We start from the raw sequence: 27,911 nt of genomic DNA, 5'->3' as shown, positions 1-27,911 counted from the left end.
AAACACCTGTCAGGGTCCAGTTGTGATTTATCCTTCCTTGAGTACAGGGCACTGCACTAGATGATATACTGAGGTCCCTTCCAGTCCTACACTTCTGTGATTCCCCACCACTGGGTGGGCCCTGCCTCTTCCTCTGGGATCAAGGGTCCCTTCTCTCCCCTCACCTGCTTCTTCAGCAGGAATAATCCAGACCTTGTTAGAGAAACAAGCAAGGATGGGGAGAAATGCTGCTCATCCAGCAAAGATGGTAGGAGCTCAAGGGTGGAGAGCAAGGGGAGGTAAATGCAACACCACCACGCATTCTAGACACCACCCACCACTGCCTGATTTAATTCACACCCCTGCCCTCTTTGGTAAAGAAGATTTGATCTGAGGTTTTGGCCTGGGTCAAACTCCATCCTGCCTCCCAAATTCTGAAGGGGTTAGAATCAGGGTACGTGGCTATCTAGCACTCACCCCCTATCCATCCCTTCCTACACTGTACTCCCCTGCACAACACACACACACACACTACACCTCAGTTTTTTCCTGCCTTAGGTATGAGCAACAGGGGAGGGGAGGAAGGGGGCAGACAGGAGCAAGCAGGGGCAGGGCTCGGGGGAAGAGGTGGAGCAGTGGTAGGAAGAGGCAAAGCAGGGGTAAGGATGCGGGGGGATGGCAGGAACGAATGGGTCCACTGGAGTGAGGGAGTGAGGAAAGGCGAGGAAGGGAGGAAGGATGTAACAGCAAAGGAAAAGGAGTGGGGTGGGGGAAGAGAGTGAACTCAGCAGGGGGATATGGCTGTGATGGGGGGATGGGGTGGAGCAAACAGCCAATCCCAGAGAATAAGGACAGCAGTGATTGCACAAAGGATTGTGACTGGCAGGTGGGGGAGAGGCAAGCAGCCAATCACAGGAAAGGAAAAACCATCCAGGGTTTGACGTCTGGAAGGCAGATTCTGTTGGCATCCGGGCACTGGGGAGAGCTGCGTAGGGATGGGGAAAATTGCTGGGGACACGTGGTGGTTGGACATTCCTGTCTACAGAGTGGGGCCCTCCAGCCACTTCCTCGGAGGGAGGGGGAATTCACGCCTTAGGTGGGGATGCCCAGAGCCCACATAGCTGGGGGGACTGGATGCCCTAGGACTGAGGCTGACCTTGGGGGAGCAAGGTCTGTCCTAGTGCCCCTCACAGGCTCCCCCAGCAATTCATCAGAGCCATTGGTTAAGCTCAGACAAAGTCCCTTCCAGTCCTCAAGACCTGGCTAAAGAGACAGGAGCTCACTGCCATGGGGGGAATGATGCTGCTGCCCCTGCATGGCCCCAGGAAGTTGGGCCTATGCAGGGAGGAGATGATGGGGCACTGCAATCTCTCCTGTAGTGTCCAGCCTACCAGCTGCCTGGTGCTTTGGCTGCCCTCACTCGGGAGCGTAGTGTGAGCCTTGGAGGCGCTATACACGGGGGCCTGGTTCTTCATGGAGCCAAGAGAGCACAAGTGAGAGAGGGCAAGTCACCTACAGGCCAGACCACCCCCCCTCCTCCCCCACATGGGCTGGATCCCCTCATAGCCCAGTGAGAGTGACAGCTGCTGAGCTCTGCATGGGCGGGGGCGAAATGCCTCCTGCCCCCATTGTCATGGATTCACCCATGGACACAGTTAACATACATACAGCCCTGGGGAGCTAGGACGAGAACTGGATCAGATCAATGGGCCCATCTAATCTGGGATCCCACCTGCTGCCTGCCACCCCAGATCAGACTCATGGGCCCATCTGGCCCAGTATCTGTTGTCCCCTGCCACCCACCCAGCCACAGAATTGCTTTTAACCTAGTGCTGAAATGCAGCCACTTCTGGGATGGGACGAGGCAGCTGACAAACAGCCACACAGCGACACTGCCCAAAACCCAAACCGCGGCAGGAAGTGAAAGGGAATCATGAATCGACTGCCGTGGAACTGCAGTTGGGAATAAAGAGCAAATACAGTGGCCCATTGGTACAGTAAGGGAAGAAGGACCTTTGGCTGCTATGGGCGAATACACATGTTAACGGGCTTGTCCATATGGCCAGTTAGTGCGTGGTAAACCGGTGTAAACCTACAGCACACTAGCCTGCAACTCTCTAATGCTGAGGTTCCCAAACTTTTTTATGATGAATCCCCTTCTGGAGAGTCAAGTCACATGCATGCCCCCCTTTTTCTAAGGGGACAGGGGTGCCCGGTACCCCACAAAGGGTGTCTGGTACCAGCCAGGGGCGGGTATTCACCATGTGGCACTTGAGGAAGCCTTCTGCTCCCTGCAGCGGTTAGGGTGGTCTTGGGTGCCTGGACTCAGATCCCTGCCTGTCCCCTACCCACGACTGTGTTCATGGGAAAGAAGCAGGGCTGAGCTGAAAGGCCAGGGTCAGGAGGGGAGCAGACAGCTGCAACCACTGAGCACTGGCGCCCTGTGGAACAGAGTACGCTGCTGTCCCCGGCCCTTGAGCGCAGCCCCATCTGTTTGCGCTGCACAGGCTCTTTCCAGCAAAGGACAGGACTCTGTGCCCTGGAGCTGTGGTGAAGGGCTGGGGTCGGCAAGGGGCTCTGGTGGCAGGAAAATAACTAGACCTGTGGTGCTACTCTCCACTTGCAGAGTCCCTGGTGGCCTCCCCAGTACAGAAGGGTAACTGCAGCTGCTATGGCAGGGTCAATGCCTGCTCGTCCTGTGTCGGGTTCTCAGGATGGCCAGCGCTGGACGGGGAGGCTGCCGGGGGGCAGAAATCGGTGAAGTTATGGTGGATTTTGAAACTAACCCACAGGTTGGGTGTCCCCACTGAGGTGAGTCAATGTGGGACTGGCATTAGCCACCTGGCATTGCCCCTCATGCCCCAAATGTTCCTTCACACCCTCCCAAGGCGAGGGGGGGGCAGGAAATGTGCCCCACAGTTTGAAAACTCTGCCTTGAGGAAAGAGATTATAGTTATCTACCTGCACACTCATCAGCAAGGGCTCTGTTTGTTCTCCACAGTACCCGGTAGAGCCAGTCCTTTTGATCCCTCCGCCAGCTCGGCACCAGCTCGTACAGCTTCTGCATTTTCTCCACATTGGATCTCCCGGTGCTGATGCTCTGGTATTGTTCAGGGGTTAGTGTGTGCCCCTGAAGTAGCTTCAGGACTCTGTCCACTTCTGAGACTCGCTGGATCAGCTTCTCTCGGTGCCGGTCAACAAAGTGTACCCCTGCAGAGAGACATTTCATTAAAATAAATGGCAATTGCTGATTTTAATGCTCCACAGGGTAGTGGAGGGCATGCAGGGCCATGGCTCCAACTCCTCCCTGCCCCTGAAAACCTCTCCCAGGGTAAATTGTCCCCCAGGGTCACACGGAGAGCGATTTTGTGATTCCCCACCCTTGGGTGGGCCCTGCCCCTCTCTCTGGGACCAAGAGTTCCTTCTCTCCCCTCACCTGCTTCGTCACCACAAGGAATCCAGACCCTGAAAGAGGCATGAGCAGGGATTGGGGCAAATGTCACTTCCCCAACAAAGAAGGTAGGAGGTCCCAGGTAGAGAGGAGGGGGAAGGTAAATACAACCCCACCACTTACTCCATTTCCACCCCCCACTACCTGATTTAATTCACACCCCTGTTCTCTTTGGTTAAAGAGATTGGATCTGGGGTTTTGGCCTGGGCCAAACTTCACCCCCTCCCATATTCTGGAGGGATTAGAATCTGACTGAATGTTATAAATACCCCAACCTACATAACAAACCAAAGCAACCCCCAGGGACCCAATCCCCCAATCAGGAGTGGGTGTGTAGCTCCTATGGATGGGAAGGGGAGCAGAACTGAGACCCAGCCAACAGGGCAACGTGCAGCCCAGCTCTGCGCTGTGCAACCAGAGCCGGCTCTGTCTGGAATGGACCCAACAGCACCAAATAATCTCAGACGTGGGGGCAAATGCTCCCACAGGCTCACTGCACATTATAGTGTCGTGAGGGTGATGTAATAATCCATGCCCAGCTCTGATGCTGCAGTGTTGGGCGAGGGATAAACAGCCAGAGAGGTGATCTAGTGTCCCCCTTGGGATGAGATCAGGGTTCATGATGGGAAGCATGGGAAGCGGATTTCCCTGATGTCATTTATTTACCCTCCAGCTCTTCAACCAGGTCTCTGTTTGTTTCCGTCAGTGCCAGATAGAGCAGGTACTTCTGCAATTAATCCCAGCTTGGCACCAACTCGTACAGCTTCCGCATCTTCTCCTGGCTGGTTTTCTCAGCTCTGATTGTCTGGCACTGCTCATCGTTCAGTATGTATGCCCGATTCTGGAGGAGTTCGCCAGTAGTTGACTTTGATGTTTCTCGAGGCCGTTTGAGAAAATGTTGCTCTGAAATGTCATTGAAAATAAATCCTGAACTAATGTTTTTAGGGATCATGTGTTACTTGGCACAGGGAAATGGGGGGGGTGCTCCTGTTCCCCCTCCCCACTTATTTCCCCACCCCCACAACTCTGTCTCCTCTGCTGGTGCTGGCTCTTGGGATGTGGCAGGCAGCACAGATCCTGCAGGGGAGGCGGCAGCCCAGGAACTGTAGCGCTGCCTCCTCCTGGTGGGTGGGCACAAAAGCAGGAAGGAGACCCAGTGCCCCCCCCCCCACACCCACACCCACAAATCAGGCAGACATGCACACATTTAAAGGCTACTTTGAGGAATGAGGAAAGTCTCCAGTGGCTACTTGTTGCTCTGTGTGCCCCAAACCATCTCTCAGTCCAAATATGACTCCTCTGGTTCCTGCTCCTTCCCCACCCTCACCCTTTTTTGGTTGTTTTTAGTTCTGTTTGGCCACAGCCTTGAGCAGGGCTTTGGGTAAAACTGTCTTGGCCCAGGGAGGAGCTCCAAGATGGATTGTGCCTCGAGGAGTCACCATCACTTTCCCAGCTCCTAAGCGCACAGAGGGACATGCTGGGAGTGAGGTGTGTGTGGTATTTGGTTGAGTAAGGGCAGAAGGAATGTGGGGGGATCGAGGAAGTGGTGCGTAGGTATATGGTCGGGTGGATGGGTGTGGATAGAGGGGGCAGTGGAGACAGAGGAGGGAGAGGCCTAGGTTAGGAGAGAGAGAGAAAGAGTTTGAGATGGATGGGAACAAAGGGCTGGGAATGAGGCAGTGATCACCTGGGATGTGGAGGGAGAATCTGAAATTGTGCCAAGATACTAGGTGACTTGTGTTCTGTGAATATCTGAGAGGGACAGAAAAGTGAGTAAGGAGCAAGAGAACACAGCAAAGGGAAAGATAGAATAAGGGGAAAGAAGGCAGACAGGCAGAAAGAGGAAAGATACGGTTATTAACCTTGTTGTAACTGTTGTTCTTGGACATATGTTGCCCAAGTTCTTCCACTGTAGGTTTATGTGCAACCAGTACACAGCTGTCAGAAATTCTTCCCTCAGGGGTACCCATCAGGATTGCATGAGCACCCTCTGTAGTCTCACACCACTATGTGCAGGTACAAAGGGTGGACTTGCCCCCAACCTCTCTCAGTTACTTTTTTCTGGATAGATTCCTGTAGCGAGGGGAAGGAGGGCAGGTCCTGGAATGGCCACGGGCAACACATCTCAAAGATCAACAGGTACAAGTCGGTTAGTAACCATTTCTTCTTCCTCGAGTGACAGTACATGTCCATTCCACTGTAGGTGACTCCCAAGCAGTTCAAACTGGATGTGAGCTTGGAGTCTACTTGAACAGGTACTGGAGAATCACATGACCAAATCTGGCATCGTCCCTGGATTGCTGAGAGATGTCATAGTGAGAAATGAACGTATGGACTTATAACCAAGCTGCCACCTTACAGATGTCCAAGATAGGCACATGAGTGAGAGGCTGCAGAAGCTGCATGAGACCTGATTGCTTGAGCTAACACCCTACTCAGGGGAGTCACATTAGCCAAGTGGTAGCATGAAAAAATGCTAGCTGAAATCAAGGAACAGATTCACTGGGAAGACATTGGACTGCCCTTCATTGTGCCTTCAACTGCAATGAGCGGTTGCAAGTTTGATCAAAATGTCTTAGTTAGATCAAGGTAAAACCCCAAAGCTCTTCCAATATCCAAATATTCCTCATCATTATGTTTATGAGGCTTTAGAAAGAAAGCAGGTAAGGAAACTGCTTGATTAATATGAAAATTGGAAACTACCTTAGTAAGGAATTTTGGGTGAGGCTGAAGGTAAACTTTGTCTTTATAGAAAACCATGTAGGTAGGGTCAGATATCAGATCCCATAATTCCCCAACTCTCCTGGCTGAAATAATCACTATCAAACAGGCCACTTTCATACACAGGTTTAGCAGCAAACAGGACACCAGCGGCTCAAAGGGGGATCCATCAGGTTTGCTAGTAATACATTCAAGCCCCACGGGAGAATTGTGTCCTTTACCTGTGGGTATGACCTGCCCAGACGTGTTAAAAACCTGATAGACGTTGGGATGGAAAAAGTAGGAGGGTTGTACCCACAGCAGGGTGGAAAGCCAAGATAGCTGCTAGATGAACCCTGATGGAACTAACAGCCACCTTGTTGTTTCAGGAACCAGATGGAGAAATTTTTCCATTTTGCCAGGTAAGTTCTCCTAGTGGAAGGCTTTTCTATTTAGAAGCACTTCCTGTACCTCTTTCGAGCAACATCTTTCCAAAGGCATCAAGTACGAAGCATCCAGACTGAATTCAGCCAGTCAAAAAAAACAGGAGAATAAAATTGTAAAAATGCTCCAATTTTCCTCCAGATTCCTGAATAAAATTCAAAACTGTTGGAATCTGACCCATTTCCACCAGCTTTATAGTGACCAATCTCCGACTGGGCACCTGTAGGTGCTTTCACAATTCTAATAGTAATAACTTGGTTAAACAAATGAGGGAGTTTTTAAAAGAGGTTTGTTTTTTTCTTGATATATTTTTTGCTAGTCCATACTTTAAAAAAAAACATTTCCCACAATTTCTCTCATTAAAATTGGGAGTAAATTTTGAAATTCAAATTTTGAAATCTGAAAAACGCTAACCAAGTTCTAGTTTGAGACTTGCCTACGCAAACATTTAGTTCACAGCAAGCCAGGGTTTAAATCCACCCCACACGGAGTGTCATTGTGGATACTGCTGCTGAACACTAGGGGACTTTTAGTGCACGGCAGCAGGGTCCACATGGACACATCATGCACTGCAGGGTAGTGCAGGATAGATTTACAGCCCAGCTTGCTGCAAACTAAGTGTTCATGTAGGGTGACCAGACAGCAAGTGTGAAAAATCGGGCCTGGGGTGGGGAGGTAATTGGCACCTATACAAGACAAAGCTCCAAATATCAGGACTGTCCCTATAAAATCGGGACATTTGGTCACCTTATGTTCATGTAGACATAGTGTTAGCCAAGAAAAATGTGTGGTGGGTGGGTCTCTCTTGGGAGTTACAATTACCAGAGACTGATGAGGGGGGTACGGCAGGACGGATGGGTCCATTAGAGTGAGGGAGTGAGAAAAGGTGAGGAAGGGAGGAGGGATGTAACAGCAAAGGAAAAGGAGCGGGGGGGGGCACAGAGACAGTGAACTCAGCAGTGGGGGCAAGACTGTGACGGGGTATGGGGTGGGGCAAACAGCCAATTGGCAGGGAGAATAAGATTGGCAGCAGGGGGTGGGGTGGACAGTGATTGGCTGGGAAGGAAAGGCAAACAGCCAATCAGAGGAGAGGAAAGAACATCCAGGGTATGAATTGTAGTAAGCAGATTCTGCGGACCTCCATGCATTGGGGACAGCTGGCCTGGGGATGGAGGAAATGGCTGGAGACGCAGATGGAGCATCTGTTCCTGTCTGTGGAGTGGGGTGCCCAGCTGGGCCTCACCCCCTCCAGCCACTTCCAGGGCAGGAGGGGGAAAACAGGGTCCAAGATGGAGATCCCCAGAGCCGACATAGTTGGAGAAACCAGATGCCCTAGGACTGAGGTTGTCCTTAGGGAACCACAGTCTGTCCCAGCGCCCCCAGCTGGCTCTCCCCAGCAATTCATCAGAGCCATTGGTTAAGCTCAGACAAAGTCCCATCCAGTCCTCAGGACCTGGCTAAAGAGACAGGAGCTCACTGCCATGGGGGCAACAATGCTGCTGCCCCTGCATGGCCCCAGTAAGTTGGGCCTATGCAAAGATGGAGAGAGCAGGGGATGGGGCATTGAAATCTCTGGTGTGGTGTCCAGCCCACCAGCTTGCCCAGTGCCTTGGCTGCCCTCACCTGGGAACATAGTGTGAGCCTTGGAGGCCTGCAACATGGGGCCCTGGTTCTTCCTTGAGCCCAGAGAGAAAATAAGAGACAGCGTGTCACCCACACTCCAGAGTCCCCCATGGGCTGGATCCCCTCATAGCCCATTGCGAGTGACAGCTGCTGAGCTCTGCATGAGGCAGTGGGGAAAAGGGATCCTGCCCCCTCTGTCATGGACACAGTTAATAGATACATCCCCCTGGAGAGCTAGAATGAGAACTAGATGAGATCAATAGGCCCATCGAATCTGGGATCCCACCTGCTGCCTGCCACCCCACATCAGACTCATGGGCCCATCTAGCCCAGTATCTATTCCCTCCCCCTGCCTCCCCCCACACTTTTGACCCAGTGCTGAAATGCAGCCAAGTCTGGGATGGGACATGGCAGCTGGCTATCAGCCATGCAGCGACACTGCACAAAAGGGAACTGATGGCAGGGAGTGAAAGCCAAGCATGAATCAACCGGTTTTTGAGGCTGAGCACAACCCTCATTACTTCTATCAAACTGGGGTTGTCATGAATAAAGAGCAAATACACTGGCCCCATTTGTAGGGTGAGGGAAGAAGCACCTTTGGCTGCAATGGGCCAATACGCATGTTAAAGGGCTTGTCTAGATGGCCTGTTGATGCCTGGCAAATGGGTATAAATGTACAGTACACAAGCCTGCAACTCTCCAACTCAGAGGTTCCCAAATTGTTTTTTTTTTTTGCTGAGCCCCTCTGGAGATTCATGTTGCTTGCAAATTCGCGCCCCCCGCCCGACTCCACCACCACCTTTTTCTAAGGCAGCAGGGGAGAGGGGTGCTCTGTACCCACAAGAGGTACCTGGTACTTCCTGGGGGAAGGTACTTACCGTGTTGCACTAGAGAAAGGCAACTGGACCCTGCAGTGGTAGGGTCGTCTCAGCTGTCTACACTCAGCTCCCTGACTGTCCCCCCACCTGCCCCTGTGCGCATGGGAAACAAACCGCTGAGCTGAAAGGACTGGGTCAGGAGGGGAGCAGACAGCTGCTGAACAGTTCCCTGCTGACCCCAGCTCTTAAGCGAAACCCCATTCGCTTGTCCTGTGCAGGCTCTTTCCAGCAGAGGACTGGGCTCTGTGCCCTGGAGCTGTGGAAGGGCCGGGGTCGGCAAAGGGATCTGGTGGCAGGACAGTCACTAGCCCTGTGTGCAGCTTTCCACTTGCAGAGTCCCTGGTGGCCTCCCCAGTAGAGGTGGTGGCTGTTGCAGCTGCTAGTGCTAGGACAATACCTGTCCCTTGGCCTCTCCTCCCTTGGGTTTTCAGGGTGGCCAGCGCTGGGTGCAGAGGCTGCCAGATGCAGAAATGGGAACAGTCACGGTGGATGTTGACATTGACCAACAAACTGTGTGGCCGCTGAGGTGAGTGGCGGGGGGAGGCTGCTCCACAGTTTGAAAATCTCTGCTCTGAGGAAAGTGACTTTTTAAAAATAAATTGCAATTCCTGATTTTAGTGCTCCACAGGCCAGTGGGTGGTGCGCAGGTCCTGGCTCCACCTCCTCCCACCCCTTAAAAACCCTGACAGGGTGAATTGTCCCCCAGGGTCACACAGAGAGCTGCCCCTCTATTCCCTGGAGTGCTGGGGCTGTACCCATCCCCAGTCCTCGCACACGGCACACAAGGGACAAGACTCCTATGTGTGTTCGCCCCCCCCCTCCATTTCCCCCCTCCCCCCAAACACACACAACCAGCAGGGACAGGACACAATCTAGTTCTTCAGAACAAAACATCCCTCTGGTGCCTTTCACTCAGAGCAATCCCCAAGCACTTTCCAAGCTGTACAGATGAGATCACCTGCTCTGCACTGAAATGCTGCTGCCTCTGGGATGGAGCATGAAAAACACCCACCAAGTCAGAGCCTATGCCTGAGATCCCTTCCTTCTAGCCCACTGCTCCCTCTGCCATCTTTGCAGGGACCCAGTCCACAGATGAAGCAGACCCGGGGGTGTCAGAACCAGAGTAGGAAGAGCTGAGGGTGGAGCTGAGACCTGATCTCCTGTTGCTGTGCCATCAGCTGTGCCAACAGCCAGGGGCTCAGCAGAGTGGCTCTTTCCCCTATGGACCCCCCACCCCCGCCAGGTCTGGGGAAGCGGCTTTCTCTCTGCCGCACCGCCTTCTACTTAACCTGACACAGGGCAGCTCTGCAGATCTATGCTGTCTCAGTTTCATCCTGCCCCCCATCGCCATAGTATCCAGACACTTCCACATAATACAACAGCAGCACAGAAGGGCTGACTGGAATTCATGGAGTCTCGGGATATTTTCAGAGTCACTAGTTTGATCATTGAAGAGTTAAAGCTGCAGCTCCTGCCCTGGCACCACCCAGCTGCTTAAAAAACAGTGTCCAGCCCCAGCAAGTGGGGTAAAAGCCTAGAGCAGAGATAGTGATCGGGTTGCCAACGCTCCCGGACCGGACGCCATTGCTGAAAATGGGGACACCATTGCCACAAAATGGTGTCTGGTCCAGGGGAGTTGGCAACCCCTAGCTAGTGACCCTGGTGGGAGGAGTTTGGGGTGCAGCCCCCTGGAGTGCAGTGGGAAGTTATTTTTCCGTTATTTGATTTTACCCTCTAGCTCTTCAGTGGGGCTTTCATATGATGCGTGCCACACCGGGTATGGCTGCTTCTCGAGCCACGGGTCATGGCCCCACTTCAGCACATCCAGGGTTGTGTCAACTGAAGAGACGCGTTGAATCAGCTGCTCCCGATGCCGCTCCACAAAATGTTCCCCTGAGCCGAGGGACATAAAAACACCCACTGAAACACTGGGTTTGGTTGCAAGGCTCCTTCAGCTTCTACCTAGGGCTGTTTAGCCAGAGCCCTGAGCTGGGGTGGGGCAAAGCTGCCCTGCCCAGGGGGAGCTCCTGGACAAACTGTGCCTCGACTCACCCTCCCTTCCCGACAAGCAGGGGGATGTGCTGACCCCACTGTCCATGTGCATGGTGCAGCCTCCTCCCCTGCACAGCCCCAGTGTGGTTCACTAAGGGTTAATCCCGCTGGCTGATTTATAACTCACGTGTAGCTCCAGGGCTGGTGCTGGTGGACAGCTCCTGTGCTGGGGTACTGGCACCTGCAAGAGAGAGCAAGTGGAAGAGAGAGCACACAAGGGTGACTCACTGGAACAGAAGAGATCTTAGTGCTAAGGGGTCAAATCAGGGGGATGATCTTCCTCCTGTCTGGAGCCACCCCACACCCTGCGATCTTGCTGGCCTCCTCTCCTAGCGCATGGGAGCCCCTCAATCCAGCTCCCATATTTTGGTTAGACGAACACCTGTCAGGGATAGTCCAGTTATGACTTAGTCCTGCCTTGAGTACAGGGACTGCACTAGATGACAGATGATGATGAGGTCCCTTCCAGCCCTACACTTCTGCGATTCCCCACTGCTGGGCAGGCCTTGCTCCTCTCTCTGGGACCAAGAGTCCCTTCTCTCCCCTTACCTGCTTCTTCAGCAGGAGGAATGCAGACCTTGTTAGAGAAATGAGCAGGGATGGGGAGAAATGCTGCTCATCCAGCAATGATGGTAGGAGCTCAAGGGTGGAGAGCAGGGGGGAGGTACATGCAACCCCACCACGCACTCTAGACACCACCTACCACTGCCTGATTTAATTCACACCCCTGCCCTCTTTGGTAAAGAAGATTTGATCTGAGGTTTTGGCCTGGGTCAAACTCCATCCTGCCTCCCAAATTCTGAAGGGGTCAGAATCAGGGTACGTGGCTATCTAGCACTCACCCCCTATCCATCCCTTCCTACACTATACTCCCCTGCACAACACACACACACACACACACACACACACAACACCTCAGTTTTTTCCTGCCTTAGGTATGAGCAACAGGAGAGGGGAGGAAGGGGGCAGACAGGAGCAAGCAGGGGCAGGGCTCAGGGGAAGAGCTGGAGCAGTGGAAGGAAGAGGCAAAGCAGGGGCATGAATGCGGGGGGACGGCAGGAACGAATGGGTCCACTGGAGCAAGGGAGTGAGAAAAGGTGAGGAAGGGAGGAGGGATGTAACAGCAAAGGAAAAGGAGGGGGGGGGCAGAGAGAGTGAACTCAGCAGGGGGATATGGTTGTGATGGGGGATGGGGTGGAGCAAACAGCCAATCCCAGAGAACAAGGACAGCAGTGATTGCACAGAGGATTGTGACTGGCAGGTGGGGGAGAGGCAAGCAGCCAATCACAGGAGAGGAAAAACCATCCAGGGTTTGACGTCTGGAAGGCAGATTCTGTTGGCATCTGGGCAGTGGGGAGAGCTGCCTAGGGATGGGGAAAATTGCTGGGGACACGTGGGGGTTGGACATTCCTGTCTACAGAGTGGGGCCCTCCAGCCACTTCCTCGGAGGGAGGGGGAATTCGCGCCTTAGATGGGGATGCCCAGAGCCCACATAGCTGGGGGGACTGGATGCCCTAGGACTGAGGCTGACCTTGGGGGAGCAAGGTCTGTCCTAGTGCCCCTCACAGGCTCCCCCAGCAATTCATCAGAGCCATAGGTTAAGCTCAGACAAAGTCCCTTCCAGTCCTCAAGACCTGGCTAAAGAGACAGGAGCTCACTGCCATGGGGGGAATGATGCTGCTGCCCCTGCATGGCCCCAGGAAGTTGGGCCTATGCAGGGAGGAGATGATGGGGCACTGCAATCTCTCCTGTAGTGTCCAGCCTACCAGCTGCCTGGTGCTTTGGCTGCCCTCACTCGGGAGCGTAGTGTGAGCCTTGGAGGCGCAATACACAGGGGTCTGGTTCTTCATGTAGCCAAGAGAGCACAAGTGAGAGAGGGCAAGTCACCTACAGGCCAGACCACCCCCCCTCCTCCCCCACATGGGCTGGATCCCCTCATAGCCCAGTGAGAGTGACAGCTGCTGAGCTCTGCATGGGCGGGGGTGAAATGCATCCTGCCCCCGCTGTCATGGATTCACCCATGGACACAGTTAACATACATACAGCCCTGGGGAACTAGGACAAGAACTGGATCAGATCAATGGGCCCATCTAATCTGGGATCCCACCTGCTGCCTGCCACCCCAGATCAGACTCATGGGCCCATCTGGCCCAGTATCTGTTGTCCCCTGCCACCCACCCAGCCACAGAATTGCTTTTAACCTAGTGCTGAAATGCAGCCACTTCTGGGATGGGACGAGGCAGCTGACAAACAGCCACACAGCGACACTGCCCAAAACCCAAACCGCGGCAGGAAGTGAAAGGGAATCATGAATCGACTGCCGTGGAACTGCAGTTGGGAATAAAGAGCAAATACAGTGGCCCATTGGTACAGTAAGGGAAGAAGGACCTTTGGCTGCTATGGGCGAATACACATGTTAACGGGCTTGTCCATATGGCCAGTTAGTGCGTGGTAAACCGGTGTAAACCTACAGCACACTAGCCTGCAACTCTCTAACACTGAGGTTCCCAAACTTTTTTATGATGAATCCCCTTCTGGAGAGTCAAGTCACATGCATGCCCCCCTTCTTCTAAGGGGACGGGGTGGCCAGTACCCACAAAGGGTGTGTGGTACCTGCCAGGGGCGGGTATTCACCATGTGGCACTTGAGGAAGCCTTCTGCTCCCTGCAGAGGTTAGGGTGGTCTTGGGTGCCTGGATTCAGATCCCTGCCTGTCCCCTACCCACGACTGTGTTCATGGGAAAGAAGCAGGGCTGAGCTGAAAGGCCAGGGTCAGGAGGGGAGCAGACAGCTGCAACCACTGAGCACTGGCGCCCTGTGGAACAGAGTATGCTGCTGTCCCTGGCCCTTGAGCACAGCCCCATCTGTTTGCCCTGCACAGGCTCTTTCCAGCAGAGGACAGGGCTCTGTGCCCTGGAGCTGTGGTGAAGGGCTGGGGTCGGCAAGGGGCACTGGTGGCAGGACAGTAACTAGACCTGTGGTGCTACTCTCCACTTGCAGAGTCCCTGGTGGCCTCCCCAGTACAGAAGGCTAACTGCAGCTGCTATGGCAGGGTCAATGCCTGCTCCTCCCGTGTTGGGTTCCCAGGGTGGCCAGCGCTGGACAAGGAGGCTGCCGGGGGGCAGATATCGGTGAAGTCATGGTGGATTTTGAAACTAACCCACAGGTTGGGTGTCCCCACTGAGGTGAGTCAGTGTGGGACTGGCATTAGCCACCTGGAATTGCCCCTCATGCCCCAAATGTTCCTTCACACCCTCCCAAGGCGAGGGGGGGCAGGAAATGTGCCCCACAGTTTGAAAACTCTGCCTTGAGGAAAGAGATTATAGTTATCTACCTGCGCACTCATCAGCAAGGGCTCTGTTTGTTATCCACAGTACCCGGTAGAGCCAGTCCTTTTGATCCCTCTGCCAGCTCGGCACCAGCTCATACAGCTTCTGCATTTTCTCCACATTGGATCTCCCGGTGCTGATGCTCTGGTATTGTTCAGGGGTTAGTGTGTGCCCCCGAAGTAGCTTCAGGACTCTGTCCACTTCTGAGACTCGCTGGATCAGCTTCTCTTGGTGCCGGTCAACAAAGTGTCCCCCTGCAGAGAGACATTTCATTAAAATAAATGGCAATTGCTGATTTTAATGCTCCACAGGGTAGTGGAGGGCATGCAGGGCCATGGCTCCAACTCCTCCCTGCCCCTGAAAATCTCTCCCAGGGTGCATTGTCCCCCAGGGTCACACGGAGAGCGATTTTGTGATTCCCCATCCTTGGGTGGGCCCTGTCCCTCTCTCTGGGACCAAGAGTTCCTTCTCTCCCCTCACTTGCTTCGTCACCACAAGGAATCCAAGACCTGAAAAGAGGCATGAGCAAGAAGATGGGGGCAAATGTCACTATACACAAAGAAGGTAGGAGGTTCCGCAGTAGAGAAGAGGAAGTAAATACAACCCCACCACTTTAACTCCAGTTTCCACCCCCCACTGCCTGATTAATTCACACCCCTGTCTTCCTTTGGTTAAAGAGATGGGATCTGGGGTGTTTTGGCCTGGGCAAACTTCACCCCCTCCTAATTCTGGAGGATTAGAATCTTGACTGAAGTTTTACAATACCAACCCATAACAACCAAAGCAACCCCAGGGACCCAATCCAACCATACAGGGTGGGGTGTGTAGCTCCTGGATGGGAAAGGATCGAGCGGCAGGAACTGAGACCATCAGTCAATACGGGCAAATGTGCAGTCCAGCTCTGCGCTGTGCAATCCAGAGCCGGCTGTTCGGAATGACACCAACAAGCAACCAAGATAATCTCAGACGTAGGGGGCAAATGTCCACAGGCTCACTGCACATTATAGGAGTCGTGAGGGTGACGTAAATAATCCCATGGCCCAGCTCCGTATGCTGCAGTAGTTGGGGCGTAGGAATAACAAGCCAGAGAGGTGTTAGTGTCACCCCTTGGATGGATCAGGGTTCATGATGGAAGCATGGGAAGCGGATTTCCCTAGATGTCATTTATTAACCCTTCAGTCTCAACCAGGTCTCTGTTTTGGTTCCGCAGTGCCAGTTAATAGAGCGGTCCTTCGCCGTAGTACATACCTCCACAGCAATGGAACACCAGCTCGTACAGCTTCCGCATCCTTCTCCTGGCGGTATTATCTACAGCTCTGATCATGTCATAGGATGACCCATCGTTCAAGTGTGCATATTTCACATTACCTTGAACCTCCACTACACGAAGTGATGCTGCATGGCAGCTGCACACTACAGCAATCAATAAATTTCTCTGAGAAGTCATAAACAATAAAATCCTGAATTTAAGAACGTGGTGTTATCGTGGCACAAGGAAGAGATCAGATGGGTAGTTCACGTCCTCCCAACTATTACAACGCCTCCCCTGTCCATAAACAGATGTTAAGGTTAATGTCTTTTTACTGTAAAAGGGGTTAAATAAGCTAGTGAACCTGGCATGACACCTGACCAAAGGAAACGTCGGGAGGGAACAAGATCTTACAAATCAATTGGTGGAGGGAAGGTCTTTGTATTGTGCTTTTGGATTGTTCTTTGTTTCTATCTTAGGGATAAGAGAGAAGCCAGACATGGAACCTAGGTTTCTCCAAATCTTTTCTGAAACGTCTATAGTTCAACTAGTAAGTATTAGATAGAAGGCGAAATTAGTCTTCATATTTGTTTATTGATTTGCAAATGTGTATTTTGCTGAGGGATATTTTACCTCTGTTTGCTTAACTATAATACTTCAGGCTAGTGGGGAGCGGAGTCCCTTTGTCTAGATAAGCTGAGACCCTGTAAACATTTTCCATCTTGATTTAAAGAGATATTTTTTTTTTTCTTTCTTTAATTAAGCTTTTGCTTTTAGAACCTGATTGATTTTGTCCTTGTGAGACCACAGGGGACTGGGTCTGAACTCACCAGGGTTGGTGGAGGGAAAGGAGAATGGGGGGAAGGTGAATTTCTCTCTGTTTTAAGATTCAAGGAATTTGAATCACAGTAATCTCTCAGGGTAACCCAGGGAGGGGAAAGTCTGGGAGGGGAAAGGTAGGGGAATGGTTTATTTCCCCTTGTTGTAAGACCCAAGGGGTTTGGGTCTTGGTCTCCCCAGGGAAGGTTATGGGGGGACAAGGAGTGCACCAGACACTGAAATCTCTGGTTGGTGGCAGCGCTATAAGATCTAAGCTAGGAATTAAGCTTAGAAGGGTACAGGCAGGTCCCCACTTTCTGAACGCTAAAGTTCAAAGTGGGAAAGAGACCTTGACACCCCCAACTCTGCCTCCTCTGTGGCAGAGGAGGAAACAATTAAAAGAATTTTTCCTCTAAAGCGTCCTCCTCCTGTTGTGAATCCCCATTTAATGCTCACCTGGACCAAACCATTGTCTGTTTCCCTCCCCCAGCTGCTGGTGCTGGCTGTTTTGATGTGGTCAGGATCCGATCCTGCAGGGGAGGAGAAAGACCAGAGGCTGCAGTGCTACCTCCTCCTGGTGGGTGGGCACAAAGCAGAGAGGAGACACATATACACAAAAACACACACAGAATTAGGCAGACATGCTCACTTAAGGGGGTTGCGCGCAGTAGGGAGTGGGGCGAATTGACCTGGGAATGTCATCTAGTTTACTGGGACTGTCTGCACGGGGATGGGAGAACAGGGGATGACTTTAATTGAGGGAAGGTACCTGAACCTGTAACCTGAGCCAGGAAGGGGGTGGGACGAGGCGACACCTTTGCCCAGGAAACTGGACAAAGGGAGAGGGGGAATGAAGGAGGGGGAAGAGAGGCTGCTGGAAGGGTTTTGGTTTCAGTTTTGGGCTGGCTAGGAAGACGCAGGGAACCCCAAGTCTGGGGTCTAAGATCCTTGCCCCACAGAGGGACCGCCTCTGTTTCCTGGATCATCCTCACCCTCACCATTTTTTGGTTGCTTTTGCTGCTGTTTAGCTAGAGACCTGAGCAGGATTTGGGGATGGCTTATGCATTGAGGAGTCACCGTCACTCCCCCAGCTCCTGACCACATAGAGGGACATGCTGGGAACACTGTCTGTGCTGGGGGTGAGATGGGTGTGGCATTTGATTGAGGAGGGAGGTAGGAATGTGGGGGGATTGAGGAAGTGGTGTGAAGGTATTTGGTAGGGTGAATAGATGGGGCAGAGAGAGGGAAAGATCAAGTTTGGAGAACAAAGGTCTGGGAATGAGGGATTTATTACTGGGGAGGGGGGAGACAGAATCTGATAATGCCAAGATACTAAGTGACTTTGCTCTGCCAACACGTAAAAGACAGAAAAGATGGGGAAGAAGAGGAGAGAACATAGCACAGGGAAAGACAGAATAAGGGGAATGAAGGAAGAGAGGCAGAAAGATGGAAGGTTACTAACGTTCTCAAAACTGTTGTTCTTGGAGGTGTGTTGCACACGTCCATTACACTGTAGGTTTATGGGCACTCAGCTGTCAAAGATTCTTTCCCTCAGCGGTACCTGTCAGGATAACTCGAGCACCTTCTGCAGCCTCACACCACTATGTGCGGGTACAAATGGAAGAGCCACCCCCTACTCCCTCAGTTACTTCTTCCCGGAGGGATGAGTGTAGAATGGGGAAGGAGGGCAGGTTGTGGAATGGCCACGGGCAACACATCTCAAAGAACAGATATGAGTCGGTTAGTAACCATTTCTTCTTCTTTGAGTGCCTGCACATGTGAGTCACATGTTGTGGAATGGACAAGCAGTTCAAACTGGAGGTGGGCTTGGAGGCTGCTTGGACAGGGATTGGAGAATCACACAACTAGTTCTGGCATTGTCCCTGGACTCCTGAGAGATGGTATAATGAGAGTGAATGTATGGACTAATGACCAAGCTGCCACCTTACAGATGTCCAAGCATGAGCAAGACAGACTGCAGAAGATGCATGAGTCCAGGTTGCCTGGGCAAATACCTTACTCAGAGGAGTCACATTAGCCACGTGATAGCATGAACAAATGCAAGAGGAAATTGAAGAAGAGATTCTTTGCAAGGACACTGGACTGCCCTTCATTCTATCTGCAACCACATTGTACAGTTGCAAGGTAGATCTTAGTGCCTTGGTTAGCTCAAGGTAAAATGCAAAAGCTCTTCCAATACTGAAATATGGAACTTTTCCTCATTTTTATGTTTATGAGCTTTGGAAAGAAAGTAGGTAAGTAAATTGCTTGATGAAAATTGGAACCACCTTAGTAAGGAATTTTGGGTGAGGGTGAAGGTAAACTTTGTCTTTATGGAAAACCATGCAGGCAGCGATCTGTGTAGGTCTTTTCAGAAGACAATCGTTGAGACATGGAAAAATCATTATTCCCTGTTTCCCAAGATGTGCTGTGACAACTGTGAGGGTCTTGGAGAAGACCCTGGGTGAAGTAGATAGACCAAAAGGGACCACCCTGTATTGATAGTGGTCATTGCCCACCATGAAACGGAGGAATCATCTATGAGTGGGATGTATGGTAATGTGAAAATACATGTCATAGAATATCAGGGTTGGAAGGGACCTCAGGAGGTCATCTAGTCCAACCCCCTACTCAAAGCAGGACCAATCCCCAGCTAAATCATCCCAACCAGGGCTTTGTCAAGCCTGACCTTAAAAACCTCTAAGGAAGGGTTCAACACCTCCCTAGGTAACCCATTCCAGTGCTTGACCACCTCCTAGTGAAAAAAGTTTTCCTGAATATCCAACCGACCTCCCACTTACTCGTGTCTGTCATCTGGTACCACTGAGAACAGCCTAGATTCCGTCTTTTTGGAACCCCTTAGGAGTTGAAAGCCAGCTATCAAATCCGCCCATTCTTTCTCTTACTGCAACTAACAGATCCAGTCCCTCAGCCTCTCCTCATAAATGATGTGCCTCCAGCCCCCTAATCAATTTTGTTTGCCGCTTGCTGGACTCTTTTCAATTTTTCCAGACAGCCTTCTTGTAGTGTGGGCCCAAAATTGGACACACTACTCCAGATGAGGCCTCACACTAATGTCAAATAGAGGGGTATGATCACATCTCTCAATCTGCTGGCAATTGCACCTACTTATGCAGCCAAAATGCCCTTATCTTCTTGGCAACAGGATGCAACTGTTGACTGCATATCCAGCTTCTTTGTCCCTGTAACCCTAGGTCCTTCCTGCACACTGCTGCGTAGCCACTTGGTCCCTAGTCTGTAGCAGTGCATGGGATTCTTCCATCCGTAAAGTGGCAGGACTCGTTGCACTTCTCCTTGTTGAAGACTCATTCAGATTTCTTTTGGCCCAATCCTCCTAATTATTGTCTAGGTCCTCTGTATCCTACCTCTGCTCTCCAGCAATCTACCACTCCTCCAGTTTAGTTTCTGTAGGTTGAGGCCTGAAAACCAGTGTCCCCTGTTCCAGCACCAGAAATCATGCCTAGAGTGATTCATCTATGAACCTCTGGATTGGACAAATTTTGTTGTGTTCCTGAGGTTGAAAGAATGGGACAGTTATCCTCCATTTTCTCTGGGTCAGAAAGTAGTGGAATGGACACCTTTTCCCCTGTGTTGCAGAGGTAACAGTTTCCCACAGCACATGGTAGCCTGGAGAAAGAATGTCACTTCCTTCGCAGCAGATGCTGTGAGAATGGCCCCTGAGAGGCGATGGGGTGAGAGTAAGATAGATGGGGAGGAGAGAAGGGGATAGCTAGCCCAATTGTAATGGACGCTGTAAGACCCCAACGGTCCCATACGTGATTGACATCCATGCAGAGTAGAATGGACATAATTCAATGGCGAACATAGTGGGGTAGCGTCTATGATTCTGTCTGAACCAGGAGACGTTCAGACCTCGACCAATATTGCCCTTTATACCTGCACATAGTTGTGGTGAGGGAACAGAGAGGCCTTCGTTCCACCCCAGTGGGTACCAGTGAGGGGAAAAATGTCTCCAGCAAAACGTGCAATGAGCACACAAATACTTGTTGTGGTATGAGCACAGCAATCACTCAATAGCCATATGTCAACCACAGATGGCTAAGCTCTGAGAACACAGAAATGGCCAGACAAGATTTAGACGCTAGGTCTACAAGTCCAGTTGCCTGTCTCTAGGAGTGGAAAGACCAGATGCTGCAGAGGAAGATGTAGATAGCTCCGCAGTAGCCGATGTGACAGAGGGAGGGAATAGACACCCTGATCATTTTTCTCTATCACTCTTTGTTTTGAGAGTGAACAAGTCAACTCTGTAAGGTGAACAGTCCTGTCCAGTCTGAGAATCTTGATCATATCTATCACCTCTTTCCCTCTGAAGCCCCGTTGAAGTCGCAACCTCCCCTTGACAAGGGGTGAGCAGTACTGCACACTGCGTTCCAGATGAGCGCTCTAATTAGGGATCAGAAATGTGCAGCGAAGTAATGTGCAATGAAGCAATGCTATCTTCTGGAATGTGTGTTTTGTTTTCCTGTACCTTTTGCTGGTTTCTGCGCGAGGAGATTCCAGGAGATTGCCAAACTGGGAATGGGTGGGGGGTTTCTTTGTTAGGTGGATCCCTGAGATGGAGGTTCGTTTCTTCCCCTCCCACCAGCCCGTGTCTTGACTAGGAATTAAAGGTGTGTTAGAGCATGTTAGCTAGCTCCATCCTGACCAATGCTTGCTGAAAGTTCTAGTCAAGCCAACGCAAGGGCGTAACTTAGCACATGCCTAAATTGATTGAATAAAGGTGCCTTTGTGAGTGCAGAAAACAAATGGATAGGGACAGGACTATGCTACTCCACCCTTTCTGTAAATCACTGCAGCTTTTTCCCCAAGCAAAGAGAAAACTATTGCAATTTCCCCTGAGAGGTTAAAGAGAGAGGGCAGAAGAGCAGCCTGCTGAGAATCACACACTGCCATGGAGGAGAGTTCTGGGGCTCCTCCAACTGAGGCCTTGACTACACTGGCGCTTTACAGCGCTGCAACCTTCTTCGTCAGGGGGTGTGAAAAACACCCCCTGAGCGCAGCAAGTTATAGCACTGCAAAGCACCAGTGTAAACAGTGCCCCAGCGCTGAGATCGCGGCTCCCAGCGCTGTAAGCTAATCCCCACGGGGAGGTGGAGTACCTGCAGCTTTCCCAGCGCTGGCACCGCGACCACACTCATTCTTCAAAGTGCTGCCGCGGGAGCGCTCCCGCAGCAGCACAGTATAGCTGCAAGTGCAGCCATACCCAAAAGGGAGAAATTGTGAGAGCAGAGTAGGAGCAGATCTGTGGGAAAGACTCTACAGAGAGGCCGGGGCAGCAGTGGGATTGGCAGATCTCACTGGCTGAGAGGGAATCTGAGGGGAACTGGGAAAATGAAGTCTTGAAAGAAGGGTGATTTAGAGCTCTAACTTGCCTCATTCCCCAATAAAGACCCCAATTCCAGCCAAAATGCCCCCACCTCTCTATCCCTCTCCTCTATGCCCTCCCTGCCCTTCCCCCACTCACACACACACCAGAGCTTCCTCTGCCCTCCAGCCGCTATCACCTCCCTCAGTCTCACTTCCTTAGTGCTGGGCTGGAAACTGTTTTTGTGGTTTCAAAAGTTTCCTGTTCTGCATCAGAATGAACTGAGACATTTCAAGGGGTTTCAGCACAAACCGGGGGGATGGAAGAGAGAGAGTGCAACCCATCCCAGCGTGGCCAACAGCCAGCTGGTCAGGCCACTCAGCGGGGAAGGGGGAGGCTCATGTTCAAGTCCCTGCTCCTCCTGACTCAGGTGAGTGCCTTGACCACCTGGCTATTCTGGGTTGGGTCTCTCTCTGTGCAGAAATCCCAGGCTGGACCTGACAAACCTGCCCTGAGGAAAGTCTTATCAGAATCAATCAGCTCCTGACAATTTCAGTTTTGTGAAATTGACATTTCCATATTTAAAACAAACAAAATTCCTGATCAGCTCAAAAATGTCTACTCTTAACTGTCCCCCCTGGAGTTCCCTGACCAAACTCCCTCCTCTTCTAACTCTCCCCACTCTCATTACCACTACAAAACAGTTAATTTTCCTCTCTTAGTATCCTACTGTTAATTGAATTGTCTCCTTAGACTGACCTCACACTTGGTAAGGCAACTCCCATCTTTTTATGTATTTATATCTGCTCCTCTATTTTCCACTCCATGCATCTGACGAAGTGGGTTCTAGCCCACTAAAGCTTATGCCCAAATAAATTTGTTAGTCTCTAAGGTGCCACAAGGATTCCTTGTTGTTTTTGCTGACACAGACTAACACGGTTGCCACTCTGAAATCTTTCCCCAGGCAGAACTGCACCAGCCACAATCAAAACTTACTTTACTAGGGATCTGTTGATACTTTAATTCAACCTGTTAAGATTGCAAATGTTCACAAAAAGGAGAAATCTGCATTTGGCACTTCACCCACCAGTTTTTGAGAGGGTGATAGGTAAACCAGGAAGGTTTGGAAGCCGTCCCCCCCCATTTACTATTCACGGAATTTGTCCCTTCCCCCCTTTACTTGTAAACTGAAAAAATCCCTTACTCCGGTGTCACTGCTGAAGGCAGTTCCCAGGCAGCAGCTGCTGGTTGGGGAGTTCATATTGTTTGCAGCACAGGAGGGCTATTCTTTTAGTCCCACCCTGCAATACCCACTCAGTTTTATCCCGCTCCTGCTAGTATAGCAGCAGGTCCTGTGGGACCCACAGAATCCCAGTTTCTTTGTGCCCTTCCTCCCCCAGAACCTCTTTTGCTGAGAGGGCGTTCCCCCCCCACACACACACACACCCCATTGCTCTAGCTAATGACAGAGACAAGGTGAGTGAGTTAATATCATTTATTGGACAAATTCTGCTGCCAACTAAGTGAGCCAAGCTTTCAAGCTCCACAGAGCTGTGGACTGAAGAACAGCTCCATGCAGCTCAAAGGCTGGTCTCTCTCAGCAACAGAAGTTGGTCCAATAAAAGATATTACCTCACCCCCACTGTAGAGGTGCAGACTCACCCCCACGTGGCCTCCTACGGTGACTTCTGGGAATTAGCTCATTCCAGCTCCGGAGCACCCTCTGCAGGCTGGTGATCCACCTGTCCTCTGGCCTCCATGCCCCTCCCTGGACTCGGTGCCCCTTTAGCAGGGGTGCTGCCCCCTGGCTGTAACCCCTTAGTCTTAGGGTTTCCCCTTTCCTGGGGAACCCCCAACCTTTATCCACATCTTGCCTCAGTATCAGCCAGTCATCATCTAGCCCCACACCCAAATATCAGCCACTCACCACTGGCAAGGTTGGGTTTGGACCTGCTGCCTTGGCCTACCCCTGGGCTGCCCTCTGCAACCCCCAGGACCTGTTGGCCCAATGCTATGCCGCAGCCTGGGGCTTTCCAGGCTGGAGCTCCCCAGCTCCTCTGCCTTTCCCCAGCCCTGCTCCACTCAGGTACCCTGTGTCTCACTCCCTGCAGCCAGACCCATTTCCCTCTACAGGCAGAGACTGATCATTCTGGCTTCCCTGGCCTTCTTATAAGGCCCTGTTGCTCAGTTTGGGGCATGGCCCCAGCTGCAGCCACTTCCCCCAATCAGCCAGGGTTTTACCTTGCTCAGCTGATTACCTTCCGGGCTGGAGTGGGTGGTCACCCTGCTACACCCACCCTTGGCAGAAGCTACCAGGGTCGGAGACCTTCTGGATTACGAGCGGGGAGACTGGCTGGATCCCCTGACATTCGCTCAGCGTATGGGGCTCTCCAGACCTTGTACTCCCCGGCGCATACTACAGGAGGTGAAGGCCACTTTGCCACCCGCTGCTCGGGCCTACCTCGACCCGTGGACCCAACCAGCCCCCCTGCCCCTTCTCCGCAAGTCAGCTGCACGATCTGCAGCCGGTCCACTTCAAAACCACGCCAAGGAAGCATCTCTACACACTTGTGCTCCATACTCTTCACTTCCTCACGCTTGTGTCCCGCCCCGACACAAAGTGGCGGGACCTCCTGCCACCTCTGGAGGGTGAGGAGCCCCGGTGGAACAGCATCTACTCTACTCTGGTCCCGAGGCCCACCAGGTTTATCAGTTGGTCCGTAGTCCATTCACGTATCCGAGCGGAGTTCCCCTGGGCGGCGTCCACTGGCTCCCTTGACGCCTTCGAGGAACAGTGGGCGCTGTCTGGGGTTCTCTGCTCGGTGTCCCCATCCAGCTCCCTTCTTATGACCCTCTGACCACACTCCTGTCCCTGTTCTTTTATTAGTTGTCCCCCGTAATCAGTGGGCTTCTGTGGTCCTGTGGGTCCTCCCCTTAGGCTGGGGGGGGATCCTTTAGCAGTGGGTGGGCTTCCGCCTGCCCATTTCCTGGAAACCCAATAGGTACACCTACCCTTGTGTCTCTAATGCCCTGGCACCAACAGGGTGACAACAGCACTGCAAACAGCTCTAGCTCATATCCCACCTGTAAGAGGGAGGCTGCAGGGAAAGAGACAGACTGGGGGCCAGTCTCCTTGGCTCATTCCTTACCATGTCTCAGTGCATGAGTGAGTCTCTCAATTCTCTTTGCTAGGGCTCCCTGGTCGATGGCTCTCAGCACCTCCGCAGCCACCTCCGCCCCATAGTCCGTCCCATAGAAGAGGAGGAGCAGGTCCGTGAGGGCTGTGGGATTGGCATTTCTTAGGCTCTCAGAGGGGAGATGTTGGTATCTCTTCTTCGGTTGGATTTCACTCAATTTGTCCTTGAATCTCTGCAGCTCCCCTTCTCCCAGCATTTCTAGGGTCTCCAGCAGTTCTCTCTCGGCCTGCTCCATGCTGCCAGTGCCACTTGCGATGGTTCTTCAAAGAGACAGGAACTGCAGAGACAGAGAAGGGCTGCTGCATCTGAGACAGAAACCAGCAGCAGGAAATTACGCATTGCTCAGCTCCCCTCCTGGTTTGCTGGAGTGGTCTGAGCATGCCCAGCAACACCTGGAAAATGCATGAACTTGCTACTTAGGGTGCACTAGGCAGGCACAGGAGCTGAGCAGGCTCAGTAACATCTGCTAACGCCACTGCCGTTCACACTCTCATCACTCCGCATCAGACTCTCTGCGGCCTGCTTTTTACAAGGGTTAAAAAAGGGCAAAGGGAGCCAATCGGAGGGGGGTGGCCAGGGTCTGAGCAGGGGGTGGGAATTCACTAGCCGAGGGGGCGGGGTTCATTTGCTGGGGTGGCAAAAAAAAAAAAAAAAGCCAGAGCCGGCCTGCTGCAGACTGCGTTTTACAGGGGTTAATAAGAGGCAAAGGGAGCCAAGGGGAGGGGTGCCAGGATCTGAGCAGAGCGGTGAGATTCACTAGGATTTGGGGGGAAGTGTCAAGCTTGGAGCCTGGGTTAGGATAGGGGCTGAGGGGCAAAATCAGGATGAGGGGAAAGAGCCTGGTAAAACCCAGGGGTGAGGCGCTGCAGAGGGTGACAGAGGGCAAAACCCTGGCACAGGCAAAGGGGCAAAGGGGCAAGTTACCCTGGTGGACTGAGACACCAGTGTTAGCAAAAAATGGGAGGGGGCAGAGGGTTTGTTTTTTTTTGTTTCCCCTCAGACAGTACCTCTCAGCATGGGCTTCCCAGGGCTCCGTTCTTAAAGGCACAAAATAAGAGGCGTAACACATCTCCTGAAGGAATGAATAAAGCAAAATAACCTGTGTTGATTTGCTGCAAACTTTTCTTTGGGAAGGTTCTTTTGCTCCTTTAATAAAGACACATAACACAAGGGAAATCTTCAGCATGCACATGATGGTCCTGATCCTCCAACACAGGGGATTATTTGAAGTGCTAAATTTACTTCTCAGGGACCAGGATTAGGATCACAGTTTTCTTCACATTTCCAAGAAAATCTCCTTTGCCTACATATGTAGGCTCTGTAGCAATGTATTTTTCTCAGTTTACCTGACAAAAGTGTATGAAATGTAAATATTACCAGAAAGGCCTAAAATTTATTGTATTTCCTAAGTATGTTATCCAGGGTATCCTACAAACAGTCCATTTATGTTCATTGAGCAATTATTTTTAGTTTATTTTTTTTCAACATCTACTTATAGTCAGATCATTGATCCCGCCCACCCCACCTTACTAAAGGCAGGATTACCCATTCTGCATTCAGATAATCTTTTATATGCATATGCCTTAAACAAATCTATGACTTTGAAATATCTGATCATGGCTTAAGTGCAGCAGGTGATGTCAGCATCACATCCCCATCTTCTCTGATGATCAGAGGGGGCACTTTCCATTCTGCAAAGAAAGAATAGTTGTCATGCACACCATAAAACAAGCCCTACAACTCCTTGAACAGGATCATGACAGCTCCATGGGGTGACATCAAGGAACAGTCAAACCGACAATGGCCCTGAGCACAAGATACTACTGGCCTGGATGACAAAAACTTTGCCAGTTGGGTCTGTACTGGAATAAACTAAATCCTGCAATGTTATTTACGTATTAAATGCAAAATTTATATTTACATTGCAAAGAACAATAATTATACCTTTGCTGTAAAATGTACGATTCCTTCCCTTGAAGTAATTATTTCATGCAAGAATTTTAGTCCTCTTATTATCCATCTAATAGGTTTCAGGATGTCTGCATTGCCAGAAAGTGAGAAAGGAATTAAATCTAGATTCCACTTGACAAGCAAAAAGATGAATTTTGGACTCTGAGACCATCTACTAAATTTCTTCAGAAATTTCTTTTAGCCTTCCTTCCAGACTATCTTAAAAGATGAGTTGAAGTATTCCCACTTCTAAATAAGTCAGCATCTGTGGTGGCAAATGAAATGTACAAAATTATGATGCGATTTGGATGTCACACAGCATATACTGACAGATCATGGTCAGAATTCAATAGGAGGTAAATACTTATTTCTAAGGTTGTTTTGACTATGTCTTCAACCACACTTTCAGGTCACAGATAGTCAACAGTGAACATGGGGCATTCATGACCCGTGAGTTTTCATTATGGGCTTGCTGACAAGTTTCTAACTGCCACTCAACTTTGACAATAGCACTACTGGGGCCCTATCATGGTTGCTATAACTTTTTGTTCTCTTGCCTCTTTTTATCCACCATGGTGTCAAGTACAGAGGGTAGCCGTGTTGTCCTGGAACTGTAAAAGCAGCAGAGAATCCTGTGGCACCTTATAGATTAACAGACATTTTGGAGCATGAGCTTTCGTGGGTGAATACCCACTTCGTCAGACACCTGCGTCTGACGAAGTGGGGTATTCACCCCGAAGCACGCTCCAAAACGTCTGTTAGTCTATAAGGTGCCACAGGATTCTCTGCTGTTTTTACCCACCAAATCTGTCCAAAGGAAATTTTATTGTATAAAATATTTTCTTTCAGTGTAACCTGGAGATTTGCAAAAAAATTGGGAATACAATGTAGCTT

At 51.2% G+C, this 27,911-nt stretch overlaps 2 protein-coding genes across 2 annotated transcripts in view; one reads left to right on the top strand and one right to left on the bottom strand.

Moving 5' to 3' along the window:
• The window catches only part of LOC116815086 (uncharacterized), a 669,588-nt gene that overhangs the window by 483,976 nt on the left and 157,701 nt on the right, over positions 1-27,911 (top strand). The gene's annotated exons all lie outside the window — the stretch shown is intronic.
• On the bottom strand, positions 2,933-26,398 carry LOC116827470 (uncharacterized). Its single transcript, XM_075064635.1, is given in 8 exon segments — positions 2,933-3,189; positions 4,097-4,306; positions 10,807-10,968; positions 14,461-14,746; positions 16,980-17,053; positions 25,014-25,372; positions 26,167-26,213; positions 26,310-26,398. Coding segments are annotated over 6 exon segments (1,278 nt in total). The 5' UTR covers positions 25,303-25,372; positions 26,167-26,213; positions 26,310-26,398.

Source organism: Chelonoidis abingdonii, chromosome 4 (assembly GCF_003597395.2).
Source record: "Chelonoidis abingdonii isolate Lonesome George chromosome 4, CheloAbing_2.0, whole genome shotgun sequence".
NCBI lineage: Eukaryota > Metazoa > Chordata > Testudines > Testudinidae > Chelonoidis > Chelonoidis abingdonii.
The sequence above is the reverse complement of the archived record's forward strand: the minus strand, read 5'-3'. Positions and strand labels throughout refer to the sequence as shown.